Source organism: Microcaecilia unicolor, chromosome 4 (genome assembly GCF_901765095.1).
Source record: "Microcaecilia unicolor chromosome 4, aMicUni1.1, whole genome shotgun sequence".
NCBI classification, from domain to species: domain Eukaryota; kingdom Metazoa; phylum Chordata; class Amphibia; order Gymnophiona; family Siphonopidae; genus Microcaecilia; species Microcaecilia unicolor.
This window is the reverse complement of record NC_044034.1, coordinates 357,064,282-357,088,050: the sequence shown is the minus strand read 5'-3', so window position 1 is coordinate 357,088,050 and position 23,769 is coordinate 357,064,282. Positions and strand designations below refer to the sequence as shown.

The 23,769-nt window shown below is 43.5% G+C and overlaps 1 protein-coding gene across 2 annotated transcripts in view; it reads right to left on the bottom strand.

Annotated features, from left to right (window-relative positions):
• The window catches only part of PHKA2 (phosphorylase kinase regulatory subunit alpha 2), a 166,845-nt gene that overhangs the window by 105,809 nt on the left and 37,267 nt on the right, over positions 1–23,769 (bottom strand). For both annotated transcript variants that reach the window (XM_030202285.1, XM_030202286.1), the window contains exons 4-8: positions 15,288–15,335; positions 13,318–13,486; positions 12,259–12,341; positions 10,337–10,417; positions 6,271–6,369 (exon numbers count right to left, since the gene is read on the bottom strand). In XM_030202285.1, coding sequence (XP_030058145.1) covers positions 6,271–6,369; positions 10,337–10,417; positions 12,259–12,341; positions 13,318–13,486; positions 15,288–15,335 — 480 coding nt within the window. The remainder of the gene's footprint in view (positions 1–6,270; positions 6,370–10,336; positions 10,418–12,258; positions 12,342–13,317; positions 13,487–15,287; positions 15,336–23,769) is intronic.

The following is a 23,769-nucleotide window of genomic DNA, read 5'->3' as shown; positions in this document are numbered from 1 at the left end:
AACAGATGCAAAACCATCCTGACCGTTGTTCTTTGGATAATGAGCAGCTGTCTCAGTGTGCAAAAAAATCCAGTGTTATATTTACGGGCCAGAGCAGCTCATTAATCAATAGTTCAATGAGCTGCACTCCTGTGTTTCAAAAAGGAAGCCCTCGGAGAACATATGGGGTATAATTTTATAACAGAATCCTGCTTATAATCGAAAGAGAAAAACGCCTATATTGTGACCCAAATCGGGAGATAGACGTTTATCTCACAAAAACAAATAAAGTGGTATAATCGAAAGCCAAATTTGGACGTTTTCAACTGCACTCCGTCGTGGATGCGGACAAAGTTCATGGGGGCGTGTCAAAGGCGTGGTGAAGGCGGAACTGGGGCGTGGTTATCGGCCGATCAGAGATGGGCGCCTTAAGCTGATAATGGAAAAAAATATGCGTTTTTAGCGAGAATTTAGGGCACTTTTCCTGGACCCTGTTTTTCCACGAATAAGGCCCCAAAAAGTGCCCGAAATGACCAGATGAGCACTGGTGGGAATCGGGGATGACCTCCCCTGACTCCCCCAGTGGTCACAAACCCCCTCCCACCACAAAATATGCCGTTTCACAACTTTTTATTTTCACCCTCAAATGTCATACCCACCTCCCTGGCAGCAGTATACAGGTCACCGGAGCAGTTATTAGGGGGTGCAGTGGACTTCAGGCAGGTGGATCCAGGCCCATCCCCCCCACCTGTTACACTTGTGCTGGTAAATGGGAGCCCTCCAAATCGCCCCCCAAACCCACTGTACCCACATGTAGGTGCCCCCCTTCACCCCTTAGGGCTATAGTAATGGTGTAGACTTGTGGGCAGTGGGTTTTGAGGGGGATTTGGGGGAGCTCAACACCCAAGGGAAGGGTGCTTATGCACCTGGGAGCTGTTTTACCTTTTTTTTGTTTTTGTAAAAGTGCCCCCTAGGGTGCCCGGTTGGTGTCCTGGCATGTGAGGGGGACCAGTGCAGTACGAATCCTGGCCCCTCCCACGAATAAATGTCTTGGAGTTATTCGTTTTTGAGCTGGGCGCTTTCGGTTTCCATTATCTCTGAAAAACAAAAACGCCCAGCTCAAAAAAAGATAAACGTCCATGTTTTTCGAAAATACGGTTCAGTCCGCCCCTTCACGGACCCGTTCTCGGAGATAAACGCCCACGGAGATAGGCGTTTCCGTTCGATTATTCCCCTCAATGTCTACTTTAATAGGGCAGGAAGGTGCTTATTTTATAAAGAAAAAAAAGAAAAAAAAGAAAAAACAACAAAACGGAAGAATGCAAAAGAACCAGGCTCAAAAAATATATGAAAAGCCAAATTTATTGCACAGGACCCTACACGGTCCGTGTTTCGGCCAAAAAGGCCTTCCTCAGGGGTCTATAAATTGGCTTATACAAATATTCATATATGTATCCAAAAATACATTCAAATTCGGACAGATCTTTTTTTAAAAGTTGTCTAAAATTTTTACTGCGGTTATCAACATCTAAAATGATGTCGTGAAAGTGTTTATCATCCTTCTCAAGAGACTCCAAATCTTTTTTAATGATACCTTTCTGTTCCTCTGCTTTCTGTTTAGCTGTCTCTATAAATTGGCTTATACAAATATTCATATATGTATCCAAAAATACATTCAAATTCGGACAGATTTGCTGATCCTGTCCACACTGATTACACAGTTTATGCATCAGTGTGGACAGGATCAGCAAATCTGTCCGAATTTGAATGTATTTTTGGATACATATATGAATATTTGTATAAGCCAATTTATAGACCCCTGAGGAAGGCCTTTTTGGCCGAAACACGGACCGTGTAGGGTCCTGTGCAATAAATTTGGCTTTTCATATATTTTTTGAGCCTGGTTCTTTTGCATTCTTCCGTTTTGTTGTTTTTTCTGTTGTTTTTTACGGAAGAACTGGACTCTTTGTCGTTTTTGCTTATTTTATAAATGCATGTATGAGGGGTTCTTTGTAGAAAGCAAATAAATGCAGCCTCACTTTCTGCCTCCCACCCTCAAAAGAAAGAAAGAAAGAAAGAAAAGCCACTAAGTATTGACAGTTTCAGGCGTACAAATTCACAAAACTGACAAAGATATGCTCTGAAACAACTGAAGTCTGATAAACCTCAAGGGGAAATGCAGCAAATATGACAGACTCAGCAAGTTTAAGAAAAACAAAAACAAGAATAAAACCTTTCCAGTTCAAGGAAAGCTCCAGGACACTGTACCAGTTCACAGTGAGAATCCTGAAAGGTAACTTTAAAACCATACAAGAACGTAAGACCTTTGAAGTCAGAATGATTGAATATTTTAACACCCAACAGAAAGGACTTAACAAGGATCTGGGGTTCCTAAACCATAAAACTGTATGTCTCTGTTGATCACCCTCCCCTCACCTATCCACACCCATCCTGTTAGAATATCAATGATATGCTTTGATGTCCCCATGCATACTTCCTACCCACCCCCCTCCTCCCACCCTGTCAGACTGTCATAGTAATGCTTGAATGTTTTCACTTATATACACTGTCAGCTAGCACATTTGCTTATTTCCGATCTGACGAAGAAGGGCAACCTTCGAAAGCTAATCAAGAAATGTATTAAGTTATGTCCAATAAAAAAGGTATCATCTTATTTTCTTTTCCATGTTTTATTTTGTTTGATTTCTATAGATTCTACATGGAATGTTGCTATTCCACTAGCAACATTCCATGTAGAAGTCGGCCCTTGCAGATCACCAATGTGGCCGCGCAGGCTTCTGCTTCTGTGAGTCTGACGTCCTGCACGTACGTGCAGGACGTCAGACTCACAGAAACAGAAGCCTGCGCAGCCTTCTACATGGAATGTTGCTAGTGGAATAGCAACATTCCATGTAGAATCTCCAATAGTAGCAACATTCCATCTAGAATCTCCAATGGTATCTATTTTACTGTCATAGTAATGCTTGAATGTTTTCACTTATATACACTGTCAGCTAGCACATTTGCTTATTTCCGATCTGAGGAAGAAGGGCAACCTTCGAAAGCTAATCAAGAAATGTATTAAGTTATGTCCAATAAAAAAGGTATCATTTTATTTTCTTTTCCATGTTTTATTTTGTTTGATTTCTATAGATTCTACATGGAATGTTGCTATTCCACTAGCAACATTCCATGTAGAAGTCGGCCCTTGCAGATCACCAATGTGGCCGCGCAGGCTTCTGCTTCTGTGAGTCTGACGTCCTGCACGTACGTGCAGGACGTCAGACTCACAGAAACAGAAGCCTGCGCAGCCTTCTACATGGAATGTTGCTAGTGGAATAGCAACATTCCATGTAGAATCTCCAATAGTAGCAACATTCCATCTAGAATCTCCAATGGTATCTATTTTACTGTCATAGTAATGCTTGAATGTTTTCACTTATATACACTGTCAGCTAGCACATTTGCTTATTTCCGATCTGAGGAAGAAGGGCAACCTTCGAAAGCTAATCAAGAAATGTATTAAGTTATGTCCAATAAAAAAGGTATCATCTTATTTTCTTTTCCATGTTTTATTTTGTTTGATTTCTATAGATTCTACATGGAATGTTGCTATTCCACTAGCAACATTCCATGTAGAAGTCGGCCCTTGTAGATCAGCAATGTGGCCGCGCAGGCTTCTGCTTCTGTGAGTCTGACGTCCTGCACGTACGTGCAGGACGTCAGACTCACAGAAACAGAAGCCTGCGCAGCCTTCTACATGGAATGTTGCTAGTGGAATAGCAACATTTCATGTAGAATCTCCAATAGTAGCAACATTCCATCTAGAATCTCCAATGGTATCTATTTTACTGTCATAGTAATGCTTGAATGTTTCACTTATATACACTGTCAGCTAGCACATTTGCTTATTTCCGATCTGAGGAAGAAGGGCAACCTTCGAAAGCTACTCAAGAAATGTATTAAGTTATGTCCAATAAAAAAGGTATCATATTATTTTCTTTTCCATGTTTTATTTTGTTTGATTTCTATTGATAACCTTAAGAGTGGACTAACACGGCTACCACACTCCTCTACCCATGGAACAGCAAGCTGATTTTGAAAGGGACATGCCTCACCCAGTTTCCCTTTCAAATGTGACCAGTGCATGGATCATGGTACATTGTATGCATAGTTGTTTATCTGGATTTAGCTCCTACCTTTTTCAGTACTAGCTTAAGCTGAGTTACATTCAGGTACACAAGGTATTTCCCTGTCCTTCTAAGGGTCCTGTTTACTATATCAGAAAATATTTAGTAAACAGAAAATGGGAGAAAACCTTTAGTAAACAGGCTTCTAAGTTTGTACCTGAGGCAATGGAGGGTTGAGTAACTTACCTAAGATCACAAACAGCAGAAATGGGATCTGAACAAGGCTTCCCTGTTTGTCAGCCTAGTAAAAGACGGGAAATGGGGAGGGGGGGGGGGGGTGTCATGGAATTGATATACCGCCCCTCTGTGGTACAACCAAAGCGGTTTACATTTATTATATGAAGGTACTTTCTGTCTCTAGTGTGCTCACAGTCTAGTTTGTTTGTTTGTTTTTAATCTAAAGCACTGGAGGGTTATGGAGTCCTTTTACTAAGCTCCGGTAAAAAGTGGCCTGTGGTAGCGTGTGCTTATGTTTTTGGTGCACGCTGGGCCATTTTTTTTTACCGTGGCTGGGAAAAAAAGCTTGTTTTAATGGGGGCAGTAAATGGCCATGCCGTGGAGTAAAATTAAAAGTAGTGCATGCAGGGCTCATGCGCTACGCAGCATGCACCAAAGTGGCCATGCTGCCAATTACCGCTTGGAAACATCCCCCATGGTAGAAATTATTTTCTACCGCAGGAAACAGCGTGTACCAACTTCGAAATTACCACCGGGTGGGCATGCTAACCGGAAAGTAGTGTCAATTTGGTGGAGCTACACTCGCGGTGGCCTTACCGCCAATTTAGTAAAAGGGCCCCTAAGTAACTTGTACAGAGTCACAAGGAGCCCCTTGGGAAATGAACCCAGCTGCCCAAGTTCTCAGCCCACTGCACTAATCACTAGGCTACTCCTCCAATCCATGCAGATGGTTTTTCATCAAGCAACTAGAGAGGGTAATACAGTATACACAAAAAGCATACAAAGGAAAAGAGCACACTGGGCCTTCAAGACTGAGACAACAGGAGTCCTTTCTTGAGATCAGACCCGACACGGGCCGTGTTTCAGAGCAAAAAACGCCTGCCTCAGGGGTCTAGGTTTAGTATCAAGATAAGCAAGAGGGGGGCTCAACTCCTGGAATGTTGCCGATATTGGAAGCAGGCACAAAAGTGCACACGGAAAATGACAGATTTCATATATAATTGCCACATATACCCCCGGATTCTATATAGCGCACCTAGAGATCCGTGCAAAATCAGGCGTATTCTGTAATGCATGTAACTTAATTGGCTTAACAAGCTAATCAGCGTTGATAGCAGCTCTTAACAAGCAATAATTGGCAATAATTAGAATTTACGAACTGCGCAAAAATTCCAATGTGCGTAGTTCAAAAGGGGTGTGGCTAAGGGAGGGGAAATGGGTATTTTGTGGACATTCCAAAATTTACACGTGTGGGAGGGGGTTAGTGACCATTGGGGGAGTAAGGGGAGGTCAGCCCCCATTCTCTCCGGTGGTCATCTGGTCAGTTTGGGCACCTTTTTGTGGCTGGGTCGTAAGAAAAACAGGACCAGGTAAAGTTGTCCAAGTGATTGGCAGGGACACCCTTTTTTATTCCATTATGGGTCAAAGACGTCCATGTATTAGGCATGCCCAAGTCCCACCTTCGCTACACCTCCGACATGCCCCCGGGAACTTTGGCTGTCCATGTGACAGAAAGCAGTTGGGGACGTCCGAAATTGGCTTTCGATTATACCGATTTGGACGACCCTGTGAGGACACCCATCTTCCGATTTGTGTCGAAAGATGGGCGTCCTTCTCTTTCGAAAATGAGCCTGTAAGGGTCCTTCAAGCCCAGCATCCTGTTTCCAACAGTGGCCAATCCACGAATGTTCTCTATTTTTATTATTGTATTTGTTATGTACATTGTGTTGTTACTGTTTGATTATGTATTTTTTAAAATTTTATCCACCTAGAATTGTAGATTGTGTAGATATAAGTAAATAAATATGTCCCCGGTTTTTCATTGCCCCCCTCTAAACAGTCTCAGTTGGTAGAAAACTAGGCATGGAAGGCTGTAAAATCGCAGTTTTCAGTACGTGTCTGGTAAATGTGAAAAATATTATACCTGACAATGCTCAACTTCATCAGGAAGGACATGAATCACCGACTTTGGTCCCCCATGAGCTCCAAACAGATCCAGTTCATCAATTGCTTCCAGTGCAGCCTTTACAAACATGTAAACATACATTTTACATAGTAAAACAGTAAGACCTGAATGTTCAGTCCAGTCTACCCAGCAGTCACATGAATTATCGAATCGTTATTGAACCAACAATCCAATAGTATCAATACAACATTTTATGCATTAAGTTCCACTTTACAATGTCTTCCCCTCCCTCACTGAGATATATGGACCTGAACTTATAGCATATAATATGAATGTGGTATCAAAGATGTATACTAGAGCCTGATCCGTCCTTGCCATTTTCAGGGCTCAGACCGTAAAAAAGTCTACCCTGAAATGGCGCTACTTCCCAAGTACTAGAGTTGCTATCAAAACCTACTCCAGCCCATCCTAATCTGTCATGCCATAATCAGAACACAAACCATAGAAGTTCATCCACCATGGTCCTCACATTCCAACCACTGGACTTGCAATCAAAGTCCTCTCCAGCCCATCCTGATCTGTCTTGTTATAAACGGGACACAGATGTAGAAGTCTGTCCGGCATTGGCCTCACTTTCCCACTGATAGAGCTGCCATCTAAGTAGCACTCCTGTCCATCATAAATGAACTTTACTGATGTGTTGATACTACTCTCTTTCTATTTATCCTTGTGTCTATCCCATGAATTTTGGTCAAACATTTTTTACATGTGTTGTTTTATTAGTTTTAATGTATTTTTTTAGGCCACAGTGTCTATTCTGTAAAACACCTGGCTACTGTTAGGTGATTTCAATCTGCCAGCTATTTCTGGGACATCCCAGCTCTGGTGCCATTTGTAAGTAGGAATATCCTGGATTTTCTGCTTTTCCAGCACTAGTAATGGAACCAGCATTGGGAGAACCTTGAACCTCTGCAGCGTGCTATTACCATCACAGTCACCGGAACATCACTTCCACTCTCTGGTCAGTGTGGGACTATTATTGAGGATGCTCTCCCTGGCACATTGGCTGACTCTGCCACCCGTGATGTCACCGGGGGACGTTGAGGGAATAAAAGGAGAGGTCCTACACTGGAGGCATATGAACCAATGAAGGAGTGCCAACAAAGGAGCACTCCTTTGTGCGCTCCTTCTTGTGGACTTTGGAAGATCTTTAGGGATGCTAGAGGAGCGTGATAAAGCAGGTTTTTGTGTTTCATTTTTGTTATTTTTGGGTTGATTTACTAGGTTTTGTAATAGTGGGTTCTTAGAATCCCATAAGAAATGGATGTTACTACTACTACTAATCATTTCTAAAGCGCTACTAGACGTACGCAGCGCTGTACATTTGAACATGAAGAGACAGTCGGATGTTATGTGTTTTTATAATATTCCTGTGGTAATGGAAGAGGGAGGTATGGGGATTTGAGTCCTTTTGTGTGTAGACCATTAGCCAGCTCATTTTCGAAAGAGAAGGGTGCCCATCTTTCGGGAGATGGGCGCCCTTCTCTTAGGGATGCCAGAATCGGCATAATTGAAAGCCGATTTTGGGCGTTCCGAACTGCTTTCCGTCGCTGGGACGGCCGAAGTTCCAGGGGGCATGTTGGAATGGTAGCGAAGGCGGGGCAGGAGTGTGCCAGGGCGTGGTTAACAGATGGGCGTCCTCGGCCGATAATGGAAAAAAGAAGGGCGTCCGTGGCGAGAATTTGGTCCACTTTATTTGGTCCCTTTTTTTTCAGGTCCAAGTCCCAAAAAAGTGCCCAAACTGACCAGATGACCACCGGAGGGGATTGGGGATCACCTCCCCTGATTTCCCCAGTGGTCACTAACCCCCTCCCCACCCTCAAAAAAACAACTTTCAAAACTTTCTTTTGCCAGCCTCAAATGTCACACCCAGCTCCATGACAGCAGTATGCAGGTCCCTGGAGCAGTTTTAGTGGGTGCAATAGACTTCAGGCAGGCGGACCCAGGCCCACCCCCCCCCCCCCCACCTGTTCCATTTGTGGTGGAAAATGGAAGCCCTCCAAAACCCACCTGAAACCCAATGTACACAAGAGTGGTCCGATGAAAGAAGTGCTATACCACTTGTCATAACAATACATTGCCTGAAAAAAAGTGGATATTTGTCTGAGGACACTCTTTAATTTTATAAAGTTATCATTGAATATAAGAAGATATTTTGAAGTACCGGGCTACACAATACTTATATATGAATGCTGGCATATAGGAGGAAATACCTATAATTTAGAGCGTGGGGACAGTGCTTTTGTGATTTATGCCTATGTTTCAGCAATTTGTCCTGGTTCTAGTTTTTGAAGTTGATTGTTTGTTACCAGAGACTGGAGGATTTGATTTGTTGTCCGCAATATTTAACATTTTTCTTCTTCCTTTATGTAGAGTGCTTAATTATTTAAATTACAATTTAGAATATATGAAGATGACATCTAGTTTTTGGTACCAATAGGTAACTCTATTGTAAACACTTTTGATCATCTATCCAGTCATGGGTGAAGGCTAATCATTTGGGGTCCTTCTTCCAAGCTAAGGGAAAAAGAGCCCTGCGGTAGCAGCAGGGCCATTGTTCCCGTGCACCAGGGCCCTTTTTACTGCAGCGGGTAAAAAGCCCCAAAACCACAATGGCCATGCAGTAAGAAAACTCTTCCCATGTGGCCATGTGGCGGGAAGCCCTTACCGCCAGCCACTGAGGTGGCGGTAAGGGCTCCCGTGGTAAATGGGCAGTGCACGGCGATGCCCAATTACTGCCGGGTTACCGCCATGCTAACGATTTCCGGGGCTTCTTCTCCCGGGAATGGTAGGCACTCGACCCAGAACTACCACTGGTGGTAGTTCTGGAATAGCGAGCAGTAAGGCTGCATTGGGCTTACCGCCGCTCTATAAAAGGACCCCTTGATGTTGAATGTCTCTAAGACCCAGATCTTATTGTTGGCTACTCACTTATCTTTTGAAATTCCTGATGTTTTTAATTCTGCATCTATATCTTCCGTTGTACAATTCCCTAGTGTGGCTGTGCCACATGAACTTTATCTTACCACAACATCACTTTGTATTTGTTTACACCGGAGTCTGCGAACGCCGCTCCGGTACTATGTAAGCCACAATTGAGCCTACAAATAGGTGGGAAAATGTGGGATACAAGTGTAACAAATAAATAAATATCTATTGCTGACAAGATTTCAAACTTGGGAGTTATGAAGGATTCTTTCTTATTGTTAAAGTTGCAGGTCCACAAGATAATCAAAGATGTTTTTTTTTAATTGCGTTTGCTTAGAAGATTGAAGGATTTGTTATCACAGGTTAATTTTAGAAAGGTGATTCAAACTATAAATCGCTCAATGTTTTGATTACTGGGCTGGCAGGGGTCCCCAATCCCCGGCAGCAGAATCTTTCCTGAAGCGATATTCGGTGCCGTGCTGCCTGCCCCGCTTTCCTGCCCCGACGCGCACACTCGGTTTTAGTAAAATTGGGCAGGCGCGAAGCTTGCACACGCTCAATTTCACTACAACTGAGCATGCGCACAGGGGAGGGGGAAAACAGGACAGGCAGCATGCTGCCAAATATCGCCGCGGTAAAGCTTCTGCTGGTGGGGACTGGGGACCCCTACAGCCAAACCAGCAGACCTTGGTGGCCCAAACCCAAAATTGGAAGGACCCAAGTCCCCCGTAGCTAAGCCACAGGCTCACAGACTGACTCAAAAGGGCGATGTGGTTGAATCCATGATGGCAGCCCTTCTTGCTCACCTTTTGTAATAGCCTTCCTCATAGGAATTGTGCTGCAATTATTTATTTGCGTACTTCTTAAATTACAATATGTGAAAAATAAAAGCTGACCTCTGACTACTGTGATATTTACAGAAGGTTGGACTGCTACTTAACTAATCCAGCCACTTCATTTACAATCCACTAAATCATTAACAAGACATAATATTTTAGATAATTTATTAGTAACCAAAGATAGGGAAGGCAACAAAATATGCTGTTGAGTAAGTACCTGCTTGCAAACAGGAAAGAGATCAGCAGAGCAGTCTCACCTTAGCCACTCCCACGGAACTTGCATTCAGCTCAGGTATGCCCTGGTTGGTTTTGTCTCCACGTTCCCACATTCCATAATCCTAACGCAAATAAATAAAATGTTGAATATAAATGTCACATACAGACCAAGCTGTCTTTACTTGTTTTATTGAAAGACATCAAATGCTGAAATTTGTTGTAAATGTATTGATGTTCCAAAGAAAACACTTAGGGCCCTGTTTACTAAGCTGAACTGTAGGTGCACTAACATTTTAGCGCACACTAACAATAGAGTGGAGGAGTGGCCTAGTGGTTAGGATGGTGGACTTTGGTCCTGGGGAACTCGGGAACTGAGTTCGATTCCCTCTTCAGGCACAGGCAGCTCCTTGTGACTCTGGGCAAGTCACTTAAACCCTCCATTGCCCCATGTAAGCCACATTGAGCCTGCCATGAGTGGGAAAGCGCGGGGTACAAATGTAACAAAAAAAAAAAAATTATATTCATATGGGTGTCTCTATTGTTAGCGCCACTCAGGATTTTGTAGACCTCAATCATATCTCCCCTCATCTGTCTCTTTTCCAAGCTGAAGAGCTCTAACCTCTTTGGCCTTTCCTCATATGAGGAGTTTCATCCCCTTTATCATTTTGGTCATTCTTGTTTGAACCTTTTCTAACCCCTCATTGTACTATCTCAAACAGGTCACATAACCATCCAGTGTTCAAATTTAGAATAAATATCCAAGGAGAAGGGTTATTGTAACTGTGTACTGGTAGGTGCCAAAGAGGGGCATTTTCGAAAGGGATGTCCAAGTTGTGATTTGGACGTCCTTTCAAAACGGCGAAATCCAGGGGCGGGAAACTAGTATTTTCAAAAACAAGATGGAGGTCCATCTTTCGTTTTGAAAATACCACCAGGGACGTCCAAATCCTTAAATTTCGCCGTACCTACATTTGGACGTCCCTAGACATGGACGTTTCTGACTTTCAGTGATTTTCGAAACCAAAGACGTCCATGTCAAAAACGACCAAATGCAAGCTATTTGGTCATGGGAGGAGCCAGCATTTGTAGTGCACTGGTCCCCCTGACATGGCAGGACACCAACCGGGCACCCTAGGGGGCACTGCAGTGGACTTCATAAATTGCTTCCAGATACAAAGCTCCCTTATCTTGTGTGCTGAGCCCCCCAAAACCCACTACCCACAACTGTACACCACTACCATAGCCCTTAAGGTGAAGGGGGGCACCTAAATGTGGGTACAGTGGGTTTGTGGTGGGTTTTGGAGGGCTCGCTGTTTCCTCCACAAACGTAACAGGTGGGGGGGGGGATGGGGCTGGGTCTGCCTGTCTGAAGTGCACTGCACCCACTAAAACTGCTCCAGGGACCTGCATGCGCTGTCATGCACCTCAGTATGACATCTGAGGCTGGCAAAGAGGCTGGTATGACATATTTTTAAAGATTTTTTTGAGGGTGGGAGGGGGTTAGTGACCACGGGGGGAGTAAGGGGAGGTCATCTGGTCATTTCGGGCACCTTTTTGTGCTTTGGTCGTAAGAAAAACACGACCAAGTAAAGTTGTCCAAGTGTTCGTCGGGGACGTCCTTGTTTCTTTCGATTATGGGTTGAGGACGTCCTAGTGTTAGGCACACCCAAGTCCCATCTTCGCTACGCCTCCGATATGCCCCCTTGAACTTTGGCCGTCCTTGCGACGGAGTGGAGATGTCCTAAATCGGATTTCAATTATACCGATTTGGACGTCCCTGGGAGAAGGACGTCCATTTTCCAATTTATGTCAAAAGATGGACGTCCTTCTCTTTCGAAAATGAGCCCAAAAATGTTACAGTACGATTGCTTTCATTTACAATATTCTGAAAACAGCCTTAAGGACTAACCCTTTTCTGTACGTTCTGCTTAATTTAAAATAACTTGTAAATATGAGTACTTACAGCAACTTTATACGCAGCTTCAATGTAGAACACAAGATTCTGGATAAAGGCCACTTCATCCAATGTGAACACAATGCGTAAGCCTGATTTAAATCACAGACACACAGAGACATTAGAAAGATTTACAATTTGATTATACAGTTATAATACTATGATACTCATGCCTGGAATAGACTTCCTGAGCCTGTGCGTCTTGCCCCCTCTTTGGCCGTTTTCAAGTCCAAACTTAAAGCCCACCTCTTTTCCACTACTTTTGACTCCTAACCACTACTCACTTGCCCTGTCCTTTAACCTCACCTATTTATTCCCTTACCCTTATTTGTTGTGTCTGTTTGTCTTATCTAGATTGTAAGTTCTTTGAGCAGGGACTGTCTTTTTGTGTATGGTGTACAGCGCTGCGTATGCCTTGTAGCGCTATAGAAATGATAAATAGTAGTAGTAGTAGTATTACTGTTAGATCTTTGTCATTTCATTATTCAAAGACTTCATTTCCATAAAAACAAACAGCTTCATTCAAAAAGCATGATTTTCACCATATAAGGGAGAAACTCCCTTACATAGTGTGTAGCCCACCCAGCGCATCCCAGGATACACTGGGCAGGGCTGGGCGCCGCCATTTTGCAGCGTCGAAGGAAGAAGAGAGAGGCAGGCTACCTCCCTCCTCCAACCCACAAGGTAGGGGGGTGGGGGTAGGGAGGGAGGGAGCGGATTGAAGGAGGTGGGAAGGTTTTTTTTTGCCTATGATAAGGACCAGATCCTTTTTTGACCAAGAGATAGGTCAGTAGGATAATTTATAGCTCTGTAGATCTGTTGATTAAGAACTCCTTGAGGCTTTTTCCTCCCACACACCTTAAAACACTGGATTTTCACAGTTTCTTACCATTCAGTGTGAGGTATATATATTGTTGGTATTCAGGACAGTGAATTTTTACCTTCATACCCGCCGTTTTTTGTTGTAAATAGGAACCAGGGCCAGAGAAGAGGGGAAGAACTTCTGAGACAACCTTAAATCCTAGCTAACTGAACTGTAAAGATGTGGGTTCAATCAGCTCTACTTACCTGATGCTGTCATCTGGGCTAAGAACAACAAGTACAGAGATGTGGCATCCACTTGAAGGTGCCCCCACTGGTCATCGCCAACCACAGTGCTACATGTGGCTGTATTGTATTTGGCATGAAGACAGTCCTTTGTACTCTGCGTATGCTTGAATTTCTCAACTTTATTCATCTGGATGCAAAGGACATTAAAATCAATATAATTCACACTGGTGAGGGTTATCACAAGTTTATCCACTAGTACTGCTTTAGCTCAAAAGAGGTCTGGAAAAGTGATAGACTTAACATTCACTCCAAAGAACGAGTACAGTGAAGCGAAACCAGGAGTTTCTCGGCAACCAGGAAATATACCGTATTTTTCGGACTATAAGACGCACCGGACCATAAGACGCACCTAGGTTTTAGAGGAGGGAAATAGGAAAAAAAAAATTTTCCTCTTTCCCTCCTCTAAAACCTAGGTGCTCCGGTGCGTCTTGTCCGGGTTTTGGACCTCCGTCCCGTACTTACAGGATTCCGTGTTCCCTGGTGGTCTAGTGACGTCGGGGCAGGAAAGAGCCCCCTCTTTCCTGCCCATCGCGCTGCTCTCCGTGCTTCTCAATGCTTTCCGACGGTCTCGGCGAGATTCAAAATGGCCGCCGAGAATCTCGGCTCTTTCCTGCCCCGACGTCACTAGACCACCAGGGAACATGGAATCCTGTAAGTACGGAACGGAGGTCAAAAAACGCTACCTTCGGACTATAAGACGCACCCCCCATTTTCCTCCCAAATTTTGGGGGAAAAAAGTGCGTCTTATAGTCCGAAAAATACGGTAGATACTATTGGAGATTCTACATGGAATGTTGCTACTATTGGAGATTCTACATGGAATGTTGCTACTATTGGAGATTCTACATGGAATGTTGCTATTCCACTAGCAACATTCCATGTCGAAGGCTGCGCAGGCTTCTGTTTCTGTGAGTCTGACGTCCTGCACGTACGTGCAGGACGTCAGACTCACAGAAGCAGAAGCCTGCGCGGCCATGAGGAACTGAGTTTGATTCCCACTTCAGGCACAGGCAGCTCCTTGTGACTCTGGGCAAGTCACTTAACCCTGCCACCTCTGAAGTGACATAGCTCTTACAAGCATCATATAGACACAGAAAATACTTCCTCTATTTTTTTCAATGACAAGTAGAACAAGTTCCTTGTCATCTATACCAGACCAGTCCAGACTAATGGGTTGTGTCCATCTACCAGCGGAAGGAGATAGAGAAAATAGTTCCAAGTAAACCGCCCCTTAAGGGTATCGTGCAGCCTGGAATGTTCAGTATTTTTTCTGTCACCTAGCGGATGGTGAACGGATCGTGCAGCTGCTCTGGATTGCTGGCTGGTAGCTCCTGTCCCAGATTCTTCTGGTGACAGTGGAGCCAGGGGTGTGCTGGTAGCCATGTTGGGGCTAGTTTTAGATGATACTCAGTGGTCCTGAGTTCCTCATCTGCCAGCTAGGGTGATATCCAGTGACCCTACCCTACCCCTACCTCCCCTGGCTGTCTTTCTAGCAGGGTGATGGTTGATTGTGGCATGGCGTAACTTGTCTCCCCTGTGGGGTTCTTCTCTTCTGTGGTGGTAGGTATATCTGAATTTCCGCCTCTGAGGTAAAACTTTATTTATTCCTGTCACTAGTGAAGAAGGTTATTTAAAAAAAAAAAAGGAAACTTTGTTTTTCCCTCCTTTTCTGACTCTGAGGTAAACCTTTATTCCTGTCACTAGTGAAGAAGGTTGTTTAAAAAAAAAAAGGAAGAAGAAACTGTTTTTCCTTCTTTTTCTGCCTCTGAGGTACACCTGTTTATAGTGAAGAGGATTGTTTAAAAAAAAAAAAAGAAACTTTGTTTTTCTCTGCTTGTTCAGCACATTTATATCTTTGCCAGAGGTGTGCAACTCTTTCTCTGCCCGTGGTGCGTGTAAGAAATTAAGTTAAAATATATTTGAATTACCTGTCTCAGCATGCAGTGTAGAAGTCCTCGCATGAGTTTCACAACATTCTGCAGAGGCAAAGTATATATCAATGAGTTTCCAAAATGAGAATCTCTTCCCTTTATATCTGGCCACTCATACAAGATAACCAAAACATTATCCATGAAAAATAGCAAACATGAAATCATGGTTTACTGCAGAAGGCTGAAATAATTTAAGTAAAATTCCCCTCAGTCCTCTACGGTTGGCCACTAGGCAGAAGACTAAACCACCAAAGGTAGAGGAACGAAGACACCACTACAAAAAAGTTACAGGAAAAACCAGTAGAGTAAGGTATATGATGACACTTCCAACACAAAACCAAAGAGGTATAAAGTCCAAATAGTTTATTGTAATAAAATACCTTTCTGAGACTCGACACGGTGCTATGTTTCAGCATTGCCACCTGTGTCAGGAGTACGAGGGCATACAGCCTCAAAACAAAGGGCTCTTGATGTACAGAGTCAGAAAAGGACACCTTTCAAGGGTGGTCATCAAGCACAACAAAGTTGTAAAACAAGAATATCTTCTTCTGCAAGCATTTTCTCCGAAATAGAGAGCTTTTTCTTATGACAGGAATCGCGCCACAATAGGAATTCAGCACAATAAGCATACCCATACTGTATGTCAAAATGCATTGAAATAAGTAGAAAGGTAAAAATGGAACACCCTGCTTGAAGTATCCCCTTCCAGATGGTCCCAATGTCAAGATGTCTATGTTGATATTTCACTTTTTAATTTGTCTCTCTGCATGTTCGATTTCATTGTTGAATATAAACTGCCCACAAAGCTGCAAAGTCCATGGGTACTTTTGAGCCACAGTTTTTCTACCAATTTTCAAAGTGATTTTCACTCTCAGTACAGCCTAAGGAAAACGTATCCAGAGAGGCTTGCACCTACTTTATCTGTCGCTACATTTTCTGACTAAAACAATGCATGTAGGTTTGAAAACCTACTTGGGATCAATTATAGGCACCTAAGAGGCTCATTTTCAAAGCACTTAGCCTCCCAAAGTTCCATAGAAACCTATGGAACTTAGCCTCCCAAAGTGCTTTGAAAATATGCCTCTTAGTGTCTCCTCTAGTCTGCTCTGTTTTAATCGTATTATTAATGCCAGGTGCTTGATATCCACCCTATCTGCTTCAACCAAGTCTTCATTTATAAAAGCCAAGCTGCTTGTCAATATGCAATAGAGTGGAAAGGTCATTAGAGCTGCTCGTGCCTCCTAATGATATCTCCTCTTCTGCCCTCTACAGAGAAGATATCATTGCAAAACCAAGGGAAAAAAATATATGTATAAAACCTAGATAATTGCGAATGTATGATCCAAATTACAATCTTAAGAGTTTTCTCATCATATTGGCACATGCCATCAATACATATTCAGCAAGAAGTGAACGAGGGTGATAAAACCTGTGGGGAATGCATGTTTTGTGAGTCCACATTGGAGTATGATAGTTGGTTAATACTATTAGTCAAAAAACTTACAGTATCAAGGAGCCCTGCGATAGTTCTAATTTTACTGCATGCCATTTCCCGCAATAGAAAATAATTTCCTATTTTCTAGCATGTTGGGGGGGGGGGGGGGGGGGGGGGGGAGGTGTTCCCAGCGGTAATCGGTAGTGTGCCCACACTGCTGTGCAGTACCTGACTACCACCAGGTTAGTGCATGAGCCCTTACCGCCTACTAAATAGGAGGCGTAAAGGCTCATGTGGAAAATGGCCAGGTGCTAATTTGGAACTTTGTGGTCCTGTTACTAAGCTGCGGGAAAAGGGCCCTGCGGTAGGGGTTGTTTTTCTTGAGCAATAGGGGCTTTTTACCACAATGGGTAAAAAGCCCCCCCCCCCCCCCCCCCCAAAATGGCCACATGGTAAGATAACCCTTACTGCGTGGCCATGCGGCGGGGAGCACTTACCACCACCAACTGAGGTGGCGATAAGGGCTCCTGCAGTAACCCGGCAGTAACCGGGCAGTGCACGGCGATGCCCAATTACTGCCAGGTTAGCACTGTGCTAGGGAAAAAATTCCTGAAGCACCAGAAATGGCGCATGATTCCGTCGGAACTACCGCTGGCGAACGCAGTGGGCCAGTGGTAGTTCTGGATTAGCGAGTGGTAAGCCTGTGTTGGGCTTACTGCTGCTTAGTAAAGAAACCTGTGACAAAACAGTGGGTTTTAAGCCTGTAAAACTGTATTATTTTTTGAAGTGTATTTCTATAGTTTGGCCAGCAGGTCGTGCAAATTAGACTGTTCCCTCTTTAGTTAACACAGATAAGAGGTAACCTGCAGTGATGTGGCCAGCTATTTTTAAAACTTATTGTTCTGGGCTCTGATTGGCCCAAGAGCTCAAAATTCATATAGGATAAACTGGCTTTTGCCCCAGTCTTAGCCAGGAAGAAAAGAGAGAAGGATCTCTTTGCTGAGGCCCTGTGATCAGTTATATTTGATAACTTGTGAGCAGCTTTATGTCCTGATCTTCCCAGGTACTATTTAGATAGTAAAAATGTTTACATAGGATTTCAGTTACCTGTTATTATGAGTTGTTTTGTTTCATTTGTTTTTAATGGTTCACTGTTCAATAATTTTTCATGACAATAAATCTTAGTTTATTGTCTCTGCTTGTCTGGACTGACTAAGAATCCTGGTGGTTTGTGTGTTGGGTCTGTGAGTGCTTTCTGGGAACTGTGGGACCACTGGGAGTATGGCCCCCAGTAACCTATAAGTCACTTGGGAACACCTTGAGAGCAGGAGACTCGCCCAGAGGCGGTTGGGACCCAGTCGGTGGAAGGATGGTGCTAGTATAGAGCACTAGCTGTAAGTGAAGGCGGACCTGAGCTGTGCTGGGGATAGACCCTCTAAGTGGCCACGGGGTAGCTCCAGGCAGGTGGTTAGGCATTTTGTGACAGACCCCCTTAGTGCCTGACCATTAATGCCGTGAATAGAAAAATGGCTGTTTCGTAGATGAACTAAGAGATGGTCCGCCAGCCACCTTTAAGCACACCTTTGTAAAAGAACCCCATAATCTTCTATTACTTGCAAATCATCTTTTGTATATTACATTACTCAGTGTCCTTGCCACAAGTTATATAATGGTAGGAGGACTGCACATCCCATGAAGGTGTGCCTTCGTGGAACACAGCTGGTGGTATCTCATTGCCAACAATAGGATTATATATTTTCAGATGCTGTTTGATTTATTATCAACAAAGCATCTCCTTTTGATACAGGCAGGGGATAGGAAGTTGATCAGAAGGGAAGTGTACTACATTTTTTAGACTTGATCTCAGGCTCATGTGGGCCTGAGTGAAGAAGTGAAATGGAACAGTATACTTTGAATGTTATGAAAAAAGGGAGGTGAGGGTGGGTAAAAACTATGTACATTTTTTGTAATATTATTCTTGTCATTAGTTACAGATTTTTATATAACAATGTTCATGTCACAGACAGTAATAAAACTTTGTTTTGTTTTTAGTGATGTCATAAGTACATAAGTAATGTCACACTGGGAAAAGACCAAGGGTCCATCGAGCCCAGCATCACGTCCACAACAGCGGCCAATCCAGGCCAAGGGCACCTGGCAAGCTTCCCAAACGCACAAACATTCTATACATGTTATTCCCGGAATGATGGATTTTTCCCAAGTCCATTTAGTAGCAGTTTCTGGACTTGTCCTTTAGGAAACCGTCTAACCCCTTTTTAAACTCTGCCAAGCTAACCGCCTTCACCACATTCTCCGGCAACAAATTCCAGAGTTTAATTACGCGTTGGGTGAAGAAACATTTTCTACGATTTGTTTTACATTTACTACACTGTAGTTTCATTGCATGCCCCCTAGTCCTAGTATTTTTGGAAAGCGTGAACAGACGCTTTACATCCACCTGTTCCATTCCACTCATTATTTTATATACCTCTATCATGTCTCCCCTCTGCCGTCTCTTCTCCAAGCTGAAAAGCCCTAGCCTCCTTAGTCTTTCTTCATAGGGAAGTCGTCCCATCCCCGCTATCATTTTAGTCGCCCTTCGCTGCACCTTTTCCAATTCCATTATATCTTTCTTGAGATGCGGCGACCAGAATTGAACACAATACTCAAGGTGCGGTCGCACCATGGAGCGATATAACGGCATTATAACATCCTCACACCTGCTTTCCATACCTTTCCTAATAATATCCAACATTCTATTCGCTTTCCGAGCCGCAGCAGCACACTGAGCAGAAGGTTTCAGTGTATTATCGACGACGACACCCAGATCCCTTTCTTGGTCCGTAACTCCTAACATAGAACCTTGCATGACGTAGCTATAATTCGGGTTCTTTTTTCCCACATGCATCACCTTGCACTTGCTCACATTAAACGTCATCTGCCATTTAGCCGCCCAGTCTCCCAGTCTCGTAAGGTCCTCTTGTAATTTTTCACAATCCTGTCGCGAGTTAATGACTTTGAATAACTTTGTGTCATCAGCAAATTTAATTACCTCGCTAGTTACTCCCATCTCTAAGTCATTTATAAATATATTAAAAAGCAGCGGTCCTAGCACAGACCCCTGAGGAACCCCACTAACTACCCTTCTCCATTGTGAATACTGTCACCATAGGATGAGTCACATAGGTGTTGACAGGACCCAAGAATGCCACGAACGTTACTCTATATAAGATTCAAATGCATGTTTGGTAAGGGAGGCAGCCTTTACTTAATTTTGATGCCAGCGAAAAATCCCCAGTCCCTGAAGCAGTGAGAGGCAGAAGAGGAACTATCATTAGGAGGCACAAGAAGCTCTAGTGATCTTTCCACTTTCTTGCATATTGACAAGCAGCTTAGCTTTTTAAAAAGAGTAGACTTGGCTGAAGCAATTAAGGTGCTGCTCAAGATAAGTTGTTTTGATAATTGAGCATTTTGTAGACATAAATTGGACTTAAAGGTTGGGAAATTATGTGAAAGCACTTTAATAGAGTTTTCAGTGATTATACTGGGCAGAGCATAATTAACAGCTAAATTAAGAAGGCTGTTTTGATGGTAGGTGCCAGTATTTTATGAGAAACCTCTCAATATCAACTGTCTTGCACTAGTGCTGACTGTGAGCCCTGACAGCCTAATTGCACCCTTTGTACAGCAATGACACAGCCTTCTGAGTAAGACCCCGATGCACAGAAATTAGGGGCTTTCTGTGGCTCTAATGAATGTCATTAGCAACTACCGAAAACCCTATGCAAATGTATTGCAAGGAGCTCATTAGTATTAAAATGAGCATTCTGAGCAATTCACAGACCTGAACATCTATCTTTACCCAAGCACAAATCCCTGGTGGTCCGGTGAACCCTGACACCCCTGTACCCCTCGCATACCCAAGCACAAATCCATGGTGGTCCAGTGGACCCAGACAACCCCCCAGCGGGGGTGCTGGGGTCCACCAGACCATCGTGGATTTGTGCTGGTGGGGTACAGGGGGGCCGGGAGGGGGTGCAGGGGGTCACCGGACCACCAGGAATTTGTGCTTAGGGGTATGGGGGGGCTGGGAGGGGGTGTCAGGGTCCACCGGTCCACCACAGATTTGTGGTTGGGCAAGCTCTCAAGTGCATTTGACAGCTCTGAGTCACAAACAGTAACCAATTCACAAACCAGGATCCGTGCATCTCATTTACATGCAATCCCTTTTGTACATCGGTGCTGTTTGCGACTTGGTAAGTTTTATCAAAGTACCCGTAATTAACGGGTGCCTTTGTGCATCGGTGCCTCAGTGAGGAACAATATTCTTTACAGGATCAGGGGTTGGGAAGTCTTTCTATTTCTTCACTAGTAACTCTACATCAAAGCTAAAACTTCTGATTGTGACAGCTTGCAATTCATCCCAAATGCATGCTACATTCCAGTACAGCAGATTTTGAGAATGCAGCAAGCCTTCTCTGAGGTTTTTCTACTGCAGCAAAGCAGCAACACTACAATTAGAGCAAATTATATGACACTCTGGATACCAAACCCCCATGCTGGCTCATAAAGAAGCTGATGTTCTTTCAGAGTAAGACTTTGGGCTCTCTATCTACTTTCTTGGTTAATGATATCTTCTAAAGAGATATAGGAACCCACAAGCAACAATGGTGGCTGAAACTTCAGGATGGAAGTATGTGAGCAGCTTTGGGGGGGGTGTTTGTTGTTATTTTTATTTAATTTTAAAAATGTATACTCCGCACTATCCTACATACTAAGCAGGTAACAATAAAACATACAAAGATCTGAAAAAACTATTCCAAATCGTAAATAAGTTAGTAGACACCACCCCTATCACCACAACCAACACAGACATCACACCCGCAGATAAACTTGCTAGTTACTTCAACGAAAAAATTATAAAATTATGCAGCACACTTCCTCAGCATAACACCGACATTGAAAACTTCATCAACGACCTGGCTCTAACCCTTGATGGATACCCAGCTGACCGTATCTGGACAACATTTACCCTCCTCACCATTGAATCAGTTACACAAGCGACTCACAGGTTCGCCAACATCCACTGCAAACTGGATATATGTCCCAGTCATCTACTTAAATCTGCACCTGGTCGCTTCATAGCAGACCTCACATACCACCTTAACTTCATGCTACAACAAGGTCTCTTCCCTGAGGAATATGGTAACATCCTACTCACCCCAATACCAAAAGATACTAAGAAAAACACAAACGACCTCACCAATTACCGCCCAGTGGCGTCTATCCCACTAGTAGTCAAACTGACAGAAAGTTTGGTGACCAAACAGCTCACGGAATACATGGACAAGTTCTCAATACTACATGACTCACAATCAGGATTCCGCCCCCACCACAGTACTGAAACTGTCATAGTCACTCTCCTGGCGAAATTCAAACAGGAAATAGCCACAGGTAAAAGCATACTTCTCCTCCAATTCGACATGTCGAGCGCATTCGACATGGTAAACCACAACATACTACTAAGACTCCTTGGCCACTTTGGAATCGATGGAAACGTACTTAATTGGATTAAGGGTTTTCTAACCACCAGAACATACCAAGTAAACTCAAACATACCACCACCGTGGAACGCAGCCTGCGGAGTACCCCAAGGATCACCACTATCACCAATACTCTTCAACATAATGATGATCCTGCTGGCAAAGTCCCTGTCCAATCGAGGACTTAACCCGTACATCTATGCAGATGACGTAACAATCTACATTCCCTTCAGACATGACCTAATAGAAATAACCAGAGAGATCAATGACGGCCTGAACATCATGGACTCTTGGGCAAACTCATTCCAACTGAAACTGAACACTGAAAAAACACACTGCCTCATCCTCTCATCCCAATATAACAAGTATAAACCCACAACCATAAACACTCCAGGCCATAATACCCTCCCTATCTCAAGACAGCCTAAAAATACTCGGAGTCACAATCGACCACGACCTTACCCTTGAGAGCCAAGTAAACTCCGTAATAAAGAAAATGTTCTACACAATGTGGAAACTCAAATGACTACAGCCTTTCTTCCCGAGAGCAATTTTTCGAAACCTATTACAATCAATGGTTCTAAGCCATGTAGATTACTGCAACGGAATCTACGCGGGATGCAAAGAACAACTCACAAAAAAACTCCAGACCGCCCAAAACACAGCAGCCAGGCTAACAGTTGGTAAAACACGATTTGAAAGTGCCACACCCCTCCGAGAAAAACTGCACTGGCTCCCAATCAAAGAAAAGATCATCTTCAAAATCTGCACCCTGACCCACAAAATTATCTACGGCATAGTCCCAGCATACATGGCAGACCTCCTAGATCTACCAGCCAGAAACAGAATCAGATTATCACGATCATATCTAAACCTACATTACCCAAATTGCAAAGGACTTACATACAAAACAACTTATGCATCCTGCTTCTCCTACATAAGTGTATAACTATGGAATGGACTCCCAAAAGCTGTGAAAACAATCCATAAACATTTAAACTTCAGGAAATCACTAAAAACCAACCTCTTCAAAAACGCTTACCCCACCAATCCACCGTAAATCACCATACCCAGCAACACTGCATAACCAATGATCGTATGAGTCAATAAACAATCTACATTCCCTTCAACCCTCATGGTGCCTGACACACACCTACCTCATCAGACCACAATATAACCTTGTATCTGTTATCAACCGACTTGGCGAACGCCATTACGGTACTATATACGCCACATTGAGCCTGCAAATAGGTGGGAAAATGTGGGGTACAAATGGCGTTCCATTTTTACTACTCAATAAAGCAGGCAAAAAGCATGATATTCCAAACCTGATCTGCTCATGGTATATATCATGCAGAGATGCTGGAGCCTGAGGCACCTTGGCCTTGTCCCAAATATTTGCAGTGAACCTTATGAAGATCAGTGATGGACATCTTCTGTTTGCACTTGGGGACAAACTTCAAGTTAAGTCGTGCTGGCCAACACAATTTGATGAAAAAGA